Below are 20,156 nucleotides of genomic sequence, written 5' to 3' on the forward strand. Positions count from 1 at the left end.
TACTTGCATGTCTCTCCAAGTTGAATTAAAACTGTCCTGATGCAATTTGTGGAGGCTCCTGTTGAATCTTTGCTGATATTTTCTTGACGAAAGAGAACCGGCTGGATTCAGAGGATCTTTGGTGAATGGAAGGTCTAGGCCGAGGCCTGGCACAAGCTTGGGGTTCCTTAGAAGCTTCTAGCTTCTTAAAGCATCATCTTGACGTCAGCATTCATCAGTAAAAGAGAAGAAGAGGAGGAAGAGCAGGAAGAGAGAGGTTTTATCTTGTGATCCATGAATATAAGGGGTGGAGACATCACACCCTCTTAAGGTGTCTGAGCCAATAAGGAGTTGCCCCCTCGGAGGGAAGTTTTACGAGTCTTTGTTCTGTAGCAAGATATTAGCATAAGACACTGGATTGGATGTTTGAGAGAAGAACCCTCTAGATTCTTATAATACTAATGTGTCACAGAGTTAGTAACATGTAACATAAATTACCAAATAGGAAATGAAAGTTGGAGTCCGTAGATACCAAGCATGCTGCCAATGTGATCTCAGTTAACTATACATTTGCAACTATGGAACATTAATACCAAAATAGTTCAAAAGAGAGAATTAATACATAGAATAAAGCCTATAAAAGGAAAGTCATGAGATGGGAAACTTGGATACATGTTTATACATTTCCCAAGTGGTTATATAGAGAATACATAGGATTAAGAGAGTTTATTTGTCCTTCTCAGGAAGAATGAGTCACTAGTCTCTCCAGAATTCTTCTGGATCATAAAAGTACCATATAACTGTAACAGGACACCTAGGTTGGCCTGTGTGCTAGCAACATTGGGATGCTGGTTACAGTTTTAGGGGGATGAGTTCAGAGAACTTTGATAGGGAGAGTGAGTTTATGGGTAATTCATTAAATACAATGAATAATTGTGTGGCTGATTGGTCCAGACGTTACACTGCGCTTGAGCGAACTCAGGCAGTTCAACACCGACTGGACGCGCTCCTCAGAGAGGCGCACAATCCAGGCGACCGAGTCTAGCTCGAGACTGAGAAAAGAGATCCTCTGCCCGGGGGCGAGTTTGCTCTTGTCCCAGCTGACCCAAAGACCCAACAGGCTGAGGTGAGCTAAACCATCTCCCTGTGTACGCACAACTGCTTCGCGAGCTGGCCAGGGAACAACCAGTCGTCGAGGCAGTTGAGAATGCGAACGCCCTGTTCCTTGAGGGGAACAATGGCCACCTCCGCAACCGTGTAAGGCGTGGAGCGACAGGGCCAGCCCGAAGGGTAGGAGTTTGTACTGACATGCTCGACCCGAGCGCAGAATCGAGACATGAAAGTATGCATCCTTCAGGTCGAATGCTGCAAACCAAACCCCGGGACGGACGCACTCGAAAATGCGCTTCTGCATGAGCACCTTAAACGGCAGCCTGAAGGTACCGGTTCAAGACGCGCAGATCCAGGATTGGCCATAGCCCACTGCCCTTTAGGGTACAATGAAGTAGGGCTGAACCTGACTTCAAATCGGCTGGAGGGACCGGCTCGATTGTATCCCTCGCCAGGAGGACAGCAATCTCCACTCGGAGAACAGGTGCAATGTCCAACGACACCTAAGTGAAGTGGACACCCCTGGACGCCGGAGGACACCGGGCGAAATGAATCGCATAGCCGAGTCTGATAGTACGCATGAGCCAGCGGAACGGGCTGGGGGCACTAACCAGGCCTCCAGACACCGAGCCAGCAGAACCAAACGCACCACAGACGTACCGGGGGTGGGGCAGCGAACCAGAGTACGGGGTTCCGACTCGGGCGGCGTGGTAGCGGCCCAGAGTGTGATCAGACTCTGCGAGGTAGCAGTGCGTATGGAAGACGGCACACGGGGCGCGGCCTGCACCAACACACTGACACCTGCTGGCGAGGTGAGAGGGGGCTGGGAGTAGCAACGCGGGGCGCTGCACATCGCCAGCCACACTCTTGGGACGTAGAGGATCGGAAAACAGTTCTTAGTGGGTACCGCTGGACTCCGGAGAGCCAGCGGCGGAACAGACCAATTCTCCACCCGGCCCTCCTCCGGGGAGAAAGAACCGTTTACGTCAGCTCCAGGTCGCCATATCTCCAGGACCGTCTCCCGCTAGTCAGGTGATTGCGGGTTGAGCGGGCTGGGTTCAAGGCCAGTTTGTGAGATGAGCGCATCGAGAAAGCACACTTTGACGACGGCACATCCCAGCAAGACTCGCCAGGGGTGTTTCTGGACCACCATGGTGGACATTGTCTGGCCAGGGGCCTGCGCTTTGATTTGCATCCTGCGTAGCTCAACCCCGACTCAGAACTAACCACATGCAATGAGTGCTTTGACCTACTGCAGACTTGCCAGGGGCCAAGACTCATGCAGGGCAGAGGTGGTGTGCCCGTAGCACTGCCACCCCACCCTAGGGGGTAGTGAGAGAGAAAAAACTTGTAGTGCGGATTATGACCCTCTTGGCGTTCCATATTAACGCCAAAAAAGGCCACAAACTGCCAACTTTTTTCATGCACATCCGGGCTAAGCCAGGGGGCGGGGCAAGGCGAGTACGTGTCGCACGACACCCCCAGGGGCCCGGGAAAGCATGGTTGCCAAGTCTGAATCCGATTCGGCATGAGCACGCCACAACCGTGGGACGCTCAGCCTCATCTTCATGTTCAGAGCCCAACAATACTCTCTCCAATGTAGCAGTCGACATCTGATCCTCTGCTGGAGCCCTGACTAAGATGTTAGGTCCTCCATATTTATTTTAAGGAGGACCAGCAACACATGCAGAAGCTACCAGCCATGTTGGACAGTGAACGTGGCCGCCCAACTGGACGACACACGGAACCCTGGGCACCGACGTGGCCATGTATCTAAACATGATCCACCCACGAACATAGTCACAACATGTTTGCGATGCACTAGAGGAGTGGGGGGCCCACGGAGAATGAGTCGGCGGGTATTGCCCCACTGTGATCCTCTGGTCACCCAGGCTTATTAACCAAAGTAGCACTTTTCTGATTCAGAAAAATAACTAGATCGGGGAATAAGTGAGGGGACTCCACCTCATTAAAGGCAGCCGAGTCTCGACCGTGCATCTAGAGCGCCAGACAGCGCGCAGGGTTGCCGTGGCAACGCGCGCTGTCAGCCGGCAATTCGACGGCACACGGCGCGCTGAGCGCTCAAGCCCTTACGAGAAAGGCGAGCAAACAACGCGCCGACGTGGACATATTTCCATAAGAAAATATGACCACCCACAAACACAGTCTCAGCACGCTAAGCAGACATGAGAGAAAGTGATTGTGGCCGTCAGAGAGGATAGGAAACGACCGCCTCCAGAAACGCACAGACAGAATGACATCTTGAAAAAGACGCAGTGTCTGTCTGTGAAGCTCTTTTAGAAGGGGAAACTTCAGCTCTTTTGTGTCGAGACACACAGGGAGCGTCACGACGTGTTTAGAAAAACACAGGAGGAACCAGACCAAATCGCAGACCAACCAGTGGAATTACAGCGGAACGCTGGGAAAACAGTGGATGTTTCCACCCGGCTCACTCCAACTCGCGACCTCGCTGCAGGCGTCGTCACACCAACACAAGCGCCGAAACTTCTTCAGAGGCTTGAAGTACAAACAGCCGCAGGACACCAGGTAGTAGGGGTGCAACGGATCAAAAAACTCACGGTTCGGATCGTTTCTCGGATCAGAGTCACGGATCGGATCATTTTTCGGGTCAGCAAAAACAAAGACAAGACAAATAAACATAAGTTTTGTCTTTTTGTTTATTAACACTTTTAAATTATTAAATTAAAATATATAAATATATAAAAAATATATAAAATGTGATGAAGTGAGCGGTTATCGTCACATAGCTCTCCGTTCCCCTGGACGTCCACCCGTCTGTCGTGAGCGCAACAGAGGATGCTCGGGATAGTTCATCCACAACTTTTTTCTTCTCCTGCTCATAAAGATCTGGCACAATATTTTCGCTGAAGTGGGTGCGCGACGGGATGTTGTAACGTGGCTCAAGCACTTTCAGCATGTATTTAAAGCCCTCGTTTTGCACAACCGAATATGGCCTCATGTCTGCACCTATAAACACACCGATAGCGTTTGTGATGGCTTTAGCCCGGTCTGATTGTGCAACAAGGGGCTGCTTAAATGCTGCGGTGATAAGCGGTTGTTGAGCAGCCTTCGTTTTCACTCCTGTCAGTGAAACACCGGTGTGATGTCGCTTCAAATGCGTGGCCATGCTTGATGTGTTTCCACTGTGATATGGCTTTCTTGTGCCACAGTGCCTACACACCGTCACGGTTTTATCCACTAACCTCTTTCCTTCATCATTATATTTGACAGGGAAGCCAAAATGCTCCCATACAGGGGGTTTAAATGACGCGGGGCAAGCTCCTCCGTTCCTCTGCTCGCCATGACCACGCTGTGTGTGGACTGAATATGCGCACAACTTTTTTTTTCATAAATCAATCCGCGGATCACGTGTGTGCCGAACCGAAGATATTGATCAGAACGGATCACGGATCAATGATGATCCGTTGCACCACTACCAGGTAGGCTCCGAAGCGAAAGACAGAGTGCGATTGCATCTGCCCCCCTTTTTATATCCACCTGTTAGGGGAGGTGCGCATTATGCAAATATCGCACGCCAATTCCATTGGCTTGTTTTAGTTCTCTCGAAGCTGATAGGGGCTCTCTAGCGATATCCCAATTCGTCGGTCACTACTGACGTACGTCGAACGTGACCGACTGAAAGGGAACTATTTATATTAGATTTATATTATGAATCTAAAGAATTATATGAATTTATAATAATGGAAGATTAAAAGACGCTTATTTTAAATGTATTGTGCAGCTTTTAAATGGGGCAACAAGATATGATAGATACTACAGAACAAAACAGGCTATTAATAATCTTTCAGTGTGCAAAACCATGATAATATGAAACGCTTCAATACAGCAGCACACACCGCTTATGCGCATCCCGGGTGCTTAAAGGGATAGTTCACCCAAAAATGAAAATTCTGTCATTTACTAAACCTCATGTTGTTCCAAACCTGTATAAATTTCTTTGTTCTGTTGAACACAAAGGAAGATATTCTGAAGAATGTGAGAAACTGAACAGTTCTGGGGCACCATTGACTTGCATAGTAGTTTTTTTTCTAATATGGAAGTCAATGGTGTCCCAAAGCGGCCTGGATACAAACTTTCTTCAAAATATCTCCCTTTGTGTTCAAAAGAACAAAGAAATTTATACAGATTAGGAACAAATTGAGGGTGAGAAAATCCTTCATTCTGACTTATTTTGCCTCACGTAGCTAACAGTAAAAATAAGTTCCCATTAAATATAATAGCCCACTACTTAATCATAAATGTTTTTATATGTAAATAACATTCAGAAACTAAATTAATAAGGATCAATAAATAAATACTGAAACAACAAAAACAACATAAGAAATGACATTTATTGATTATGGCTGATTTTATTTGACATGCACAACACGGAGTGACAGGACCGATGCACACAGCGGCGCGCTGTTTAACGGGTTCGTGTTGAAGAGTGTCTAACAAAGTAATCTTTTCACATGATGTTCTCTCTCTTAAAATGTAAGAGAGTGTAAATGTCAGCAGCATCATATATGTGTAAAGAATGAAGTCTGTCAGGTAAAACAAGAGCTTATTGATGCAGTTCAGTCAGTCTGCTATTTTATTTCAACCGTTACTCCTGATAGGAGGCTTCTGTAAATATTTAGTGTATACGTGGAGTTACACTTCAAATAAGTTTAATGGTGCAACACAAAAATATTTAGTAGATGCGTACAGTGCCACGTTAAGCCTTCGCGGGGCCCTGGGCTAACGAACGCAAAGCCGATTCGACTCTGGCTTTGGAATTTCAGAACGGTCATAGCATCATTTCAGATGCGATGTGTCTGAAGATTATTCTAGTTGATTAATTATTGTCACAAACTTTGTTTAAACGGATTTGCCTACATTTATAAACAATAACAATCTTGTGTGAATTTAAAAATATTTATGTGGAGAGAGAGACACACACACACACACAGTGTGTGCAGAATTATTAGGCACATTGATTTTCTGATCATATTTTTTTCCCAGGAACATTTTGCCAATTCCAAACCATATTAACCTTAACTACTATTAATTTTGTATTTAATCATTTATAAATGATATATAATTGTTCATGAAGGCTGGAAATGAAAAATGCCCTATATTCAGGTGTGCAGAATTATTAGGCAGGGTTTCTTTTACAGATAAAATGAGCCAAAAAAGACATTTAACTGTAAGGCCCGCCCAATCGGCCCAATGGCGGTTTCCCACCGGGCGGGGAAGGTTTCTTGCGCGTTCCGTCTTTACAGCGTGGCAAAGTAGTTGTCATGATCACCGTCTGTTCCTGTCATTGTTCCTGGACTACATCTCCCATCATCCTCTCTGTCACTCACCTGCACACACTTCACACTAATCACTGATCACCACACCCAGCTGCAGCTCATTACCTGGACTATAAAGGACTTCCACACACACCACCTCACCGCGAAGTATTGTTTCACCAGTGTACAATTTCCGAGTGTTTATGGTGCGTTCAAGTCATGTCGGAAAGATCGTATTTACGAGCAGAACTGACATGAATGCCACCACAATGTCGTAAATACCAGTGGGAAGCTCGTAATTTTCTTTAAGCTCCGATCTGTACGAGTTGGGGGCGTGTCAGTCAGAAACATGGCGAAATACCACAATATTACAGGTATTTAGCAGTGAATTGTCAGGCTTTTCTATTTACAACAAAGTAAGCTGATTCCCAGCAAAAAATACAATAGCATCACAATATAAAAATGTAATATGCAACAATAAAGTTTACAACAGCTTCATACATTAATTAAAAAACATAAAAAAGCAACATACAACTAATGTACATTATTTGCTCTACATTTTCTAGAAGCAGAAGTGTTGTTATTTTGTGTAATTAATTTAGAGAAGGCACACCGCCATCATACTCCGACGAAAGTGACTTGAACGCACCTACCGTCGTACACACGATTTCCCACCTCGTAAATACGAACTTCCCAGGAAGACTTGAACGCACCATCATTCCCTGTTTGCCTGGCTGTTCTCGACCTTGTCTGTTCCTGTTTTTGATCCGTTGCTGCCTGTCCTGATCCTTGCTTTGTATACCAACCTGTGAGTGATATCTGCCTGCCTTGTGACCTACCGCCTGTACCCTGGCTACGACCCTGCCTGTCCTTTGCTGCTCCTGTTTGTTCCTGATTGACCCTGCCTGTACGACCATTCTCATTCTTAATAAAACGCTGCACTTGGATCTCCTGCCTGAGCCTCCCATTCGTAACAGTAGTTTAATTCCAAATATTCTTTTATCTGACTCCATGTTATTATGACCTCGAATTTAGTTTAGAATGTCAATTGATTATTGGTTATTTGTATAATAATTTAGCTTTACATTTGAATATTCTATTTAACTCTTTACTCTTATTGTTCTCGTTCATTCGGTTCTCAGTGTCGCACAGGGTCCTCACACTGGCCATTCATTAATATGCGGGCCCACGATCACAAACTCGTCAGTCTTGGTCACTAGACAGAGGTAATTGACTACACTAATAGAGTGCCGCTCTCATGCTTGCTTTCTCTAAAAGTATTTGTTTAGTCCCCATAGATCTGTATACACTTGAATTAGAGTAACACTAACTCTAGTCAGAGGTCACAACCACTACTACAGATAAGCCGACCAATATTACTTCTCTTATAATAGCTTTGGTTTGGTTATGCCATGATTTCTCATGTACACTTAGCTAGAGTAACATTACAATAAACAGAGGTAAGGCTCACCCTATTTAGGTTGGTCGATCAACATTTGTTGCCTAAACGGAAATTCCCTTTTTAGCCTTTACAGTCTAAGTACACTTGAACCAATGCCAAGCGTTAGTCGGAGCTCTAAAATCACAGTTAGTGTGCCCTATGCTCCACTCAACTGGACTTTAGTCCGTTACTAACCTGACGCAGATTTGCGGTAACAATGGATACATCGTAATCTACTGAAGTCAATAATTTCAGAGTAAGTCAGAATAAAATCAAATGTGACAATTTATTAGTCAGGTAAATGTATCACGCCAATTACATAATCAATTCAAAGGTGATCAATACCAAACATCAAATGCTCAGAAAAAGAGTAAGATGCATACCTGACATTAGGAAAATACACACTGCTGAGTGTCCTGGACACTCATCAATGTGGGCTTCATCTGAATACAGAGTCGCCCTGAGCCTTTTGCAACATTTCTTTAAATACTCAGACCAAGACAAAACATCCCCCAATGTGGGGCATGAACTTACAATCAGAATTTGCATTGACTAGGGTCACAGACCTCAGGGGTTCGCACTTTGCTGTGAAACAGGAGGTAATTGGAGATCAAAACCTTGGGAAAGGGACACACCCATGATTGCAACCAAAGTATCTCTAAAACTCTTAAAACCTTTAATACCTTTGGTTTACCTTTATGTAGACGAGACCGTTGTACCAGTTGCACTGAGACATTTCAAACGATACCAAACATTGTATAGCATTCTTTGATGATTGTTCACATTAAACCAGATAGATTTTGGGTGAATTCTAGGTCATCTCTGTATGTAGAGAGAAGAGATGGGGGGAGAGGGTGAAGGGAGTGAAATGTAGATTAAGGCAGATGCTGAGGTGTGATTGACTCAGTGTGACTGCGTCTCGGGTGGGGATGCTATTTTCCAAGAGAGAGTTCCAATGGTAATTTTCTTTGTTTTCTCAAAGAGTAGCCCTTTTGGTCCAGGCACTCTGGCATCAGTCTTACAAAATATGCCACATTGTGCTATTTTTATGATTTATCACAACATTTTTTAAATGTATGTGGTTCAGATATAATAATATTTTGAGTTTCTATTTATTAAACCAAGTTCCTTCATTGTATTAACTCAAATGTTTAAATTAAATAATTTTTTTTATAGTGCAGGGGTGTCGGACTGGAGGTAGAGTACCCAGGGCACTCATGTGAGGAGGGCCCAGAAAGATTAAGATTAACCCTTTGAGCGTTATGGTCCCATATATGGGATTTTTGTTTCTGTGCCCCTGGGCGTACGGTACCACATATGGGATTTCGAACGTTCAGCGACGTCACATAACTGCCAGATTCAAAATTTCAAATCGGCCTCTCGCGCCAACACAGAGAGAGGCGAGCTGGATAAACAGCTGTCAATACTTTTGCACAACTAGCAACTCTAACATTGTTTACAGGCACATGGTGTGTTTATTATATGTTCTCTGACACTCAGATTGTCATAGAAGTACCACAACAAAAGTGTATAGGGTAAATAAGCACAATAATGCCAACGTATCAATAAAACACGGACATGTGCCGCAGCTGTTTGTTTTCATAGGCTGCTGAGCTGTCATTTACATTCACTCAAACAGCGTTCACGGGCACATGGTGTGTTTATTTTATGTCACAGACACTCAGATTGTCACAGAAGTACCACGACAAAGGTTTACAGGGCAACACACACACACACACACACACACACACACACACACACACACACACACACACACACACACACACACACACTCTCTCTCTCTCTCTCTCTCTCTCTCTCTCTCTCTCTCTCACTGTGTATCAATGAAACACAGACATATGCGCAGCCCTGTTTGTTACTGAAGCTGTTGAGCGGCTGTGACTCAAACATTGTTTACAGGCACATTAGGCGTCTATATTATATCACTGACACTCAGATTGTCACAGGAGTACCATGACAAAAGTTTACTGGGCATCATACACACTCTCTCTCTCTCTCACACAGTATCAATGAAATGTATGCACACAGCCCTGTTTGTTTGTTATAAGCTGCTGAGCGGCTGTGTTCACTCTAACATTGTTTACAGGCACATGGTGTGTTTATTATATGTTAGGGTGACCAAACGTCCTGTTTTCACGTCCTGTCCTGGCCATTCTGGTTGTTTTTTATAAAGTGATGAAAATGTCCTGGTTTTCATTCTTTTTCATTGGGCCATTAAATTGACAGGTATTTTGATCATTGCTGTGATTTTTATAATAGAGTCTATTTTTCTATCGGTACTTGTGTCTCTCTTAATTCCTTGCCTTCAGTTGGTGAAACTTAACTGTGTGTCTTATTGGGAGTTATTTTCCCTGGCCTCCCACCAGGGTGGTGTAGTCGGATCAAATTTAAATGGTGATTAACATCCCTCTCCATTTGATATTGCCACATAAATATCAATTTTATATTTCCATTGAGTAGTGATTACTTTTGTACAGTAAATTGAGGTCTTGACTTGAACCTTTTCTGTTAAGCCTATTTATAATATTGTTAGGTTAAAAATACAAGGCAATGCGGATTTAAGCTTAGGCCTTATATTGCTGTAGTAGCCTAGGCCTAGTCAAAGCAAGGCAAATTTATTTGTATGGTAATTCAAAGTGCTTTTCATAAAGAATAATAATAAAAATAGAACATAAGGAATAGAAATAACAGTAAAAACAGAGAATTTTGCTATCTGGATGGATGAGCTAGGAAGTCTTAGGGATTTTGTTGTTGTTGTCGTCCATCAGAGCGGATCTAAATGGATCTTCCTCACACGACAGGACTGCTATCTGTTAAGGGACTTCAAACTGATAAACAAAGTTTCAATCTCCCCTTTTGCCAAGACACCTCAAACTGCACCACACAGCCCTAATCCCCTTTCTGGAGATATATTATCTATGCAACACAGTTCAAATTCCCCCTCTGGAAATTTCCCCCTTTGGAAAGTGTCCTGACTGTAATCCAGAGATATCTTAACCATGCACTACATCTTAAATTTCCCCATGGTTTGTCCCCTTATCCAAATTTACCAAATTTTAACCTAATCACTTTCTTCCTAATTCTCCCAGTTCTTTCAACCAGACAGCTATATTTAAAATGCATTAAAAGTCAGAATAACAAGATGATACATAAAAGATATAAAATACATTGAAAATGAAATAAAAATAGGAAAAGGAATTAAAAGAATAAAAAGATAATACGTATAAAACAGTTTGGACATAGCACAGTGCTCAATCAGCAAATGCATAGATAAAAAGGTGTGTTTTGGTCTGGATTTGAATGTGGCTACTGTTGGAGCACACCTGATCTCTTCTGGAAGCTGGTTCCAGCTGCAGCTGGCGTAACAGCTAAAAGCAGACTCTCCTTGCTTTGAGTGAACCCTGGGTATTTCTAAATGACTTGATCCTGATGATCTGAGTGATCTGTTAGGTTTATATTCTATGAGCATATCTGAGGGCTACAATGTCCGGTGCAGCCGATACACAGACGTCCTGGTTGTGGAAAAGGTTGATTTCCCACGAAAAGAACCACCATTGAGATCCCCAAAAACTGTGGCTGAAATTCTTCAAATGGGCTCAAAGAATCCGGTAACCTTTTTTTTTTTCTGTAGCTTTTTTTGGTACTTTAAGTGAATTGTTCAATGGCAACAACCTAATGGACTCTTTTGTGCTTCTTTATACATTTCAGGTTGGCGTCTTGGTAGCACGTGCTGCGTTCATAAGCACAACTAAAGAATCCGTATCTTATTACGAAAACATTTTAGAAATGCAGACATGCTATCTGGAAGATGCAACCAGAAAAATTAAAGCACAATTGTGGGATACGCATATCAGTGCCATTCAACTGGGTAAGATGTACAGGCTCTCAAATCTTTCTACCAGGAGTTCAGGGGTGATTTTTACATCAACACCAGGCAGAATGAGGTGCAAGAAGTGGCCGCTTTGTAAGGCTTGAGTGCACTCATCCTAGTCGAACATCGCGTTGATGCCCTGTCCGGGACGGTGAAAAGGGTCGAAGTAAAGATCTTGCGGCGATGTGGTCACTGCAAATGTTGGCAACAGAGCTTTAAAGACAAGTCCAAGAACCATCGCTGCGAGAGATGCAACATGCTCCAAAGATTGTCTACTTATGAACCAACTGCATCAGCCAGTTTCTGCGTCTTCACAGGTGCCGAAGATTCAAGAGTATCTTGAATCCGAAGGCGTGATGCACCTATTACAAGATTCTGAAGATATGGAAGAACACTCTCTTGACTCAGAGTCTCATACATTTCAAATGCAAGATGACTCCGTCGTTGCAATGATGAAAGTCGAGTGTTCTGAAAAAAAGTAAGCTAAAGTTTAACTAAATATAAATAACTAAATCGTACTTGCTTTTACTTGTATTGCTTTGATATAAGATGTATTTGAGTTTGTTTAAATTTGACTAAACTTGTTTCTATATCTTGATTGTTTGCTGGATTCAAAAGGCTTTTTTTTTGTTCATGGATGCTAATAAATGAAATCAAAATTCATATATTTTTCTTTGTCCATAATTTCACAGAAATGTACTTAACTGCAAGTTTTTTGATTGTATGGTGTAGGTTAGTTTAAAAAAACTTATTTTTTTTTATTAAATGTGCTTTATTTCAAAAACTTGTATAACTAAATTGAAATGAGTTTTCATTTGTTAAATTAGAACAATATATTAAATTCAAATGATGTAGCAATTCATTAGATTATTTAACTTTTAGATTATTGACATTTTTTAGAACTTATATTTTTACAAAATGGGTAAGCCTAGTGTTTAATTTATAATTGTGCATATTAATGTCAATGTGTATGAAACAGCTAAAACAATGGACTAGGTGCACAAGATGGCGTCATTACTGTATATTCTTAGGTTTGCCTCATACAAACATTTCCAGGTCTTTTGGAAACTAGTGGAGCCTGCAGTCAACACCAAGTGCAGGTCACCAACACCTAGGCAGCCTCTGCCAGCAGCTCTGAGTTTTCTCAACCAACAATGGTATGCACGTGACCAATAATAATAATGCATTATCAGTGTTTGAAGAAGTACTTTAAAAGTATATTTTACTTTAATGAATGTAGTAAAACTACAGTGTAGAAACACTAGTGGTGGAGGAAGTATTCAGAGACTTTAAGTAAAAGTACTAATACCACCATACTCTTTCTGCATTCAGTATGTTTTTTTAAAGGGTTAGTTCACTCAAATGAAATTTCTGTCATTAATTACTCACCCTCATGTCGTTTCACACCTGTAAATAAAAGTATATAAGTATGATCAGAAAATTTTACTTTATGTATTTAAAGTACTCAATGTGGGAATAGCAGCAAATCCACACATTTGTGAACCATGAAATAGTACTTGAGTAAATGTTCAAATAGTAAAAAACAGTGGTGTAATAGTTACATCCCACCACTGTGTATAACAGTATCTAGGCCTAACACTTTGGGTTTTTTTTCACAGAAACTTCAACCCATAGATGAGCTCCTGTTGTCCCTCATGCATCTGTCAGTGGGTCTGCCTCTCAGGGATCTAGCAGAACGGTTTGACATTCACCGCACCACAGCCAGCAAGATTATTGCCAGCTGGACTCACTTCCTATTCAACCTGCTTGGAAGCCAACGTCTGTGGATCCCAAGAGAAACTGTCAAAACTCATCTTCCACCAGAGTTTTCAGCTTTTCCTGATACACAAGAGGTGCTTGACTGCACTGAAATATTCTGCCAGACTCCATCCTCTCTCCTGTTGCAGAGTGAGGTATTTTCCACGTACAAATCTCATGCTACATTCACGGCCATGATCGGCATGGCACCCCATGGTGCCTTTACATTTGTGTCTGGTCTTTATGCTGATTCCATGAGTGACCGTGAGATCTTCAAGCTGTCTGGCATCGCAAACCTACTCACACCGGACATAGTAATCATGATGGACAAAGGGTTCCTTGTAGACAATCTGGCTCCATGCAAGGTTTACCGGCCTGCCTTTCTCCCAAGAAACACCCAAATGAGTAGAGATGACGTCAGGCAGACTCAATCCATTGCACGTCTAAGGGTCCATGAGGAGAGGAGCATCAGGAGGGTGAAAGAGAACAAACTTTTTGACAGAGACATACCACTTTCTGTGTGTGGAAGGAGCTATTCAATGTGACTTGCTTCCTGGTCAACTACCAGTATACGGACCACTGGTAAAGGCATGGGCAACTCAATGATTAACTCTGGTCTCATGTATTGACATTTCACTTTTAGCTTATATGGTTTAAAATTGATCAAAAAGTGTCATTTTAGGGTCGATACATCAGTGCATCTGTAGTTACAAGTACACATTCTGTTTGATAATGTAAAGTAATGTTCTGCATGTGAATGTGTAACCTAAGCCAGGTGAGGGTGTGGCTTTGAGCTGGTAAAAACCAGAGGCTGCACCAGGACAAACATTCTCCTGAATACCTATGATCTGATGCAGCAGGAATTAGCCTGGTAATACCAGACTCTGCTACTTCACTTTGCTTCGTAGACAGAGTCTGGAATGGCATAATAGAGAAGTGTTTTCTCTCTCGCTAGGGGGCGATTGTCTGAAGTTTAAAATCATTGGTTACCCATAAGCCAATCAGATTTAACGTTTAGTTATGACGTATGTTATGTGCCTGTACAGCCGCATCGAAGCACAGACATCATGCATCGAACTCAAATCTATGATTGAACTTCCACTGTAAACCTGTTGTAAACACATTATAAAACAAATGTTTATCAAACACTCTTCTTGTTCTGGCTTCAGTTTGGAAAAGAGTTGAATGTTCTCCATAACAGAGCGAATTGCATCCCGTGTCTCGTTTCCCATTTCCGCGGTCGTTTCGGTTTTTGATTTCTCTAACCTACAATGTAAAACTCGGCGCTTAGCATCTACGTCACGGCTCTCAGCCCGCCCTCTGTTCGTTGATTGGCCCGGCTGTTTCCAGGCCGGGTGCAAACAGAAAGCTCTGACGCTGTCTCAGACTGAGTACAGAAGCGAAATGAAATTGAGCGGAAGTAGGAAGTCTGACGTAGTCAGGCTAAGCAGGAATAGGAGCAGCTAAGATTTATGTCAGAGCCCTTCAAAAAGATCTCAATAAGTGTTTAAAAAATTTCTATAAAATGACAATTGAACAGTTTCATGAATGTATGATATTTTGCAGAATACCCAAGTGCTTCTTTTCATACAGCTGTGCTCAGAGATTGAGTTAGTGACCCATAATTAGATTCATGTTATTGCTGATTCCCAGTAAATGTGGGATGTGGGCAATATTATAAATGATAATATTATTTTGGGGAGTAGGGAACAATTGTATCCTTTAGGCCACAGACAGCAAGAGAGGAATTTAATGATAAATTTTCATTTTTGGCTGAACAGTCCCTTTTAACACTATCACTGCAGATTTGTAGTACTGAAGCCTTTGTAAGTTGTGAATGTTTTTGGCAGGTTGCTGTAGGACAAGTATCTGGAAATGGGCCGCCAGTGGTCTGTTTGTATTGCAGCAAGACTGATCCATTACCAGAGATACAAGAGCATGTTCATCACTGTGAACTGTAAGTTTATTTCTTTGGCTTTTCAGGATTTACTATGTAAATCTCCAATTTACTTCAAAGGTCCTTTTAACAAATAGTATTAATATAATCTGATCACGAGTCTTTTAAAACTCCACTTACAGATATTTTAATCCTTGATTTTGTTTGGCATTGGAAGATTGTGAAAATACTCTTTAAACCTTTATCTGTGACCTTATTAAATTCAGTATCGCAGGTATATGTGCGCCACTGCAACTTTTTATGTTGCTTGGCAAAATAATTATTTAGGATTTTTTTTTTTTTTTTTTGCTGCTTGTTTCTTTCATGAAATGTTTCCAGGTACATGCAGTAACTCTGCTTCTTGCTATGCTTAACGTCACCCTTAGCTGTTCTAACCACTGCTTTTTGGGGATTGTTGCTTCACTAAACTCAATTCATCTCTGTATTTAGTGCTTTTTCCCTTTGGATCACATTCAGACAATAATAATACCAGCCGTATATGTTGAAAAAAACGGGTGGGTGATCTGAGGTAAAATACACAAAGACTGACCATGTTGCATTTACAAATTAACCAGGAACACAACTAGCACTACTTTGTATGGGTCAAAATGAGCTATTTTTCTTTTAGGCCAAAAATCATTAGGATATTAATTAAAGATCATGTGCCATTAAGATATTTTGTAAATTTCCTACCATAAATATATTAAAAATGTATTTTTGTGAGTGGATATGCATTGCTAAAGACTTCATTTGGACAACTTTTCTGCATCCCAGGTTCCAGATTCTCAAATATTTGTATTTTGGCCAAATATTGTCCAATCCTAACAAACCATCACTTGAGAGCTTTAGTCAGCTTTCATGACTGGTTTTGTGGTCCAGGGCCACATATGTCTTCAAATGCAGTTGGGCAAGCTCATGTCAAAGCAGACAGGAATATTAAGGAAAATGTTCTCATTGTATATTCACTCTTTTTCTGCAGAATGTGTTATCTTAGCTCTGTGGGTTCATACAATGCCAGTGAATGGTGACCTAAAACTCTTCAAAATACAGTGCATAAAACTGTAATTAATTTATGTATTCAGAAATGATCAAATCTGTGATCCAAATATGAGGCCAGCAGTCATAATTCTGGATATACAGTGGTGCTTGAAGCTCTGACATCTATCTATCTATCTATCTATCTATCTATCTATCTATCTATCTATTAGTGGTTAAACAGATCGTTGTTGATCCGTACGGACCAAGCCCCACGGTTCGGCATGCATGTGATTCGCGGATCAATGGATCAATCAAAGTTTAATGCAACAGAGTAAAAGGTTGTAATTTGCATGTGTTTTGTCTTGCTAGTTTACACAGATATAAAACCATTCCAGCGCTAGAAGAGGCAAAAGAGGATTTAATTCAGTATCACACGCCACACTGTTATCGGTGCGCACAGACGCACATAGAAAGCTCGCGCAGAGAGAGAGGTGCATTTCAGATAGTTAGTGAACTCCAAATTGATTTCTCTTTCATGTCCTCAGTGCACTTGGATGGTCACATACACACATTATGTCAGTCAAAATACCCCTTAGCAAGTATTCTCATAAACACATTTGGTTATGTCTCAATTGAACGAGGTGAGAATTCGGATGTGTATCTAACAAGCTACAATTAGTACAAAATGCAGCTGCTAGAGTTCTTACCAGGTCAAGAAAATATGATCATATAACACCAATTTTATCATCTCTACACTGGTTACCCATTAAGTTCTGTATCGATTATAAAGTATTGCTAATGACCTATAAGGCTCTAAATGGTTTAGCTCCTGTGTACTTAACCGATCTTCTATCGCCCTACAATCCTTCACGCTCCTTAAGATCACAAAACTCTGGACTTCTGGTTGTACCTAGGATATCTAAATCCACTAAAGGAGGGAGAGCGTTTTCACATTTGGCTCCTAAACTCTGGAATAGCCTTCCTTATAATGTTCGGGGCTCAGACTCGCTCACCCAGTTTAAATCTAGATTAAAGACGCATCTCTTTAGCCAAACATTCACATAATGCATCTCATACCAGATCAATTGCACATGACTATCTTTGCTTAATGTTATGAACAGCAGCTACGCTAATTGTTCTCCTTTTGCTTTTCTGTTTTACCTCGGGACACACGTGACTAGAGAGGACATCAGCTTCAGTTTGGATCCAGCCTATTAAGAAGACCTCAGATGACCTGTGAAGAGACGGTGCCAACTCCTTCAAGGACTTCAGAAGACGCAATCATCTGGATCAACAAGCACATTGCACAATTTCTATATATCCTTTCTCTCCTAATTATTGTTAATATGTAATTCATTTTTCCAGGAGCTAATTGCTTTCTACCTTCAGTTAAACTGCTAACAGTGTTTGTAAATTAATTGCCTAAATTATTTGCTTACTGCATTCTTTAAATTGTGATGTTGACATGCATTCTGTGTAAAGCTGCTTTGAAACAATATGTATTGTGAAAAGCACTATACAAATAAATGTGAATTGAATTGAATAAATATGACTTTAACCTTTAATGTGTTTCAATTCAGACACATGAATGAACTCTGCTTTATGAACTCATACAACCTTTTTTACCATGATTGTTTGTATCATATTTCTCACTGTTTTAATTTTAATACAAATATTAACTGGTAAAACACTCGGTGCACTTCTGTGATTGTAAACAATGCAGCGTCTGTACAGGACTTTTATTTTGGAGTGACGACATGACGTCATAAGACTGCGCCGAGCTCCTGCATCTGCTGTGATTCTGCTGAAGAAAGGTTTGTTTTAAGAATTTAAGCTGATTTATTCGATAGAAACAGTCTAGGTTTAAATATTTTTACAAACAATTTGAAATTAGTTTATTTACTAATGTAACATTGTGATTCTTTATCTAAGTGTAATGAAGGATATTTGTGTGAGTAAAACAAATCCACTGATGAGAAACCGTAAACCTGCGTCTCATTTCTCTTAACAGAGTTCAGTCTCTGGAGAGTAATGATGGAGAAACTGAACTTTTCAACTCCGAGTCAATTGAGTCAAAGACTTTGAGAAATGATTCAGTGAATCACGACTCGTGCTGCTCAAACAGTGAACATGAACGAGAACAACAAACACTAACAAACTAACTAATCATGTTTTCATCAGTTATAAATGCCTAAATATGAAGTTTATTCATTTTTTAGATAATTTTTGTCTAACCGGGTCGTTAGACCAATAACAATGTAAATTATTCTCTTCTTAAAGATGGCGTTTAAAAAAGAGACTGATGACATGAAGATCTGAGTTTATTAAAGAGGAGACTGGAGACCTAAAGATGGAGTCTATTAAAGATGAAACTGAAGACATAAAGATTGAGTTTATTAAGGATGAGACTGAAGACATGAAGATTGAAGAAACATTCAGAGTGAAACATGAAGAAACTGAGGAACAAACAGGTTGGTTTTATTCTCACAGCTGAACTCATTTATTTGATCATTATTAAAATGTCCAGCTCTACAGAAATAGAGAATATACAGAAGTATAATCTTACAGAAAAGTGTGCGAATGCTCTCAGTCGGTTTGGTTACTTGTAATTAAGCATTATTAACTCATTACTATAGTGAGTAAATGTTGTAATGTGTACATCACTTTAAATTCATTGTTTTCATTAAATCTGATCCTGGACCACAAAATCAGTCATAAGTCTCACGGGTATATTTGTATATTTTGGGGGCACCACTACTATTTTAATTATGAAAAAAATAATATATAAATGTTAAGCCAAAACAAATTCATTTAAAGCTAAACTGAAACAGAAACCGGCGTTATAACCTGTAATTTGGCATAATTCCAAATGTTTTAATTTTCACGATTTGGAGGCTAAACTATATTATTTAAACACTTTTATTGTACACATACTACTATAAATTTTTACATATTTGGTTGAATGTATGTTATTTTTACAATTAACAGGCTGCGATGTCAAGTTACTAAAACTGATATATGTTGTGTGTGCGCGAGGTGCCGGCGCGATCACTTGAATTTTCTTATAAAAGTGGAAACAACACTAAAACAGGCTAGGCCTACTTAGACATTTATGGTCACACAGATGTAACATCTTTCAAATCTGTGAAGGGTTAACGATGCAATATGTAATATTTTTGCAGTAAAATATCCAAAAAACTGTTATATATTTTGTTTATATCCCAAATGTTTCCAATTATTTGTAAATCGTGAGAAAATTGCAATCTTAACCAAGGCTCCGGGACGTGTGAGGAGTCGCCTGTCAATGGCATCATACCCGCATTACCTTCGGTTTCCGGTTTTATTTTGTAGAAACCATGGAAACGCCAAAGATGCTTTAATAAATCACATGTTTTAATAGACAAGGGAACAACTTTTTTATATGTTCATAGGCAGAAAACGATTTGGTCTTAAATAGCTTAACATATTTAGTCTTATTGTTTGAATCTAATTTTCTTGGTTTTTTTTGAGTACCATGCTTTACCATGCCTCAGAGAAAAACACTATTTTGTCAACTAGCTAACATAACAATCAGATGCAGCTTTATTTGTAGTAACAGTAATACAGCATTTTCTCATCATACAATACGTTTTAAATGAATTGTATGTCATTTATCAACACAAGCCATCCAGCATTTAATATGATATTATAAAATCGATCTGTCTTACAGCAGTGTGTAACAGTGTCTCACAGCAGCCGCCGAGCGAATGCATGTTATAACACACA

At 40.7% G+C, this 20,156-nt stretch overlaps 1 protein-coding gene and 1 pseudogene across 1 annotated transcript in view; one reads left to right on the forward strand and one right to left on the reverse strand.

Annotated features, from left to right (window-relative positions):
- The window catches only part of LOC137005890 (zinc finger protein 721-like), a 271,315-nt pseudogene that overhangs the window by 79,943 nt on the left and 171,216 nt on the right, over nucleotides 1-20,156 (reverse strand).
- LOC137005681 (uncharacterized) overlaps nucleotides 18,411-20,156 on the forward strand; it is a 1,355,627-nt gene continuing 1,353,881 nt past the window's right edge. The window contains exon 1 of the mRNA XM_067366462.1: nucleotides 18,411-18,862. Within this exon, the coding sequence (XP_067222563.1) occupies nucleotides 18,742-18,862 (121 nt within the window). The 5' untranslated portion in view covers nucleotides 18,411-18,741. The remainder of the gene's footprint in view (nucleotides 18,863-20,156) is intronic.

This window comes from Chanodichthys erythropterus, chromosome 3 (genome assembly GCF_024489055.1).
Source record: "Chanodichthys erythropterus isolate Z2021 chromosome 3, ASM2448905v1, whole genome shotgun sequence".
Lineage (NCBI taxonomy): Eukaryota > Metazoa > Chordata > Actinopteri > Cypriniformes > Xenocyprididae > Chanodichthys > Chanodichthys erythropterus.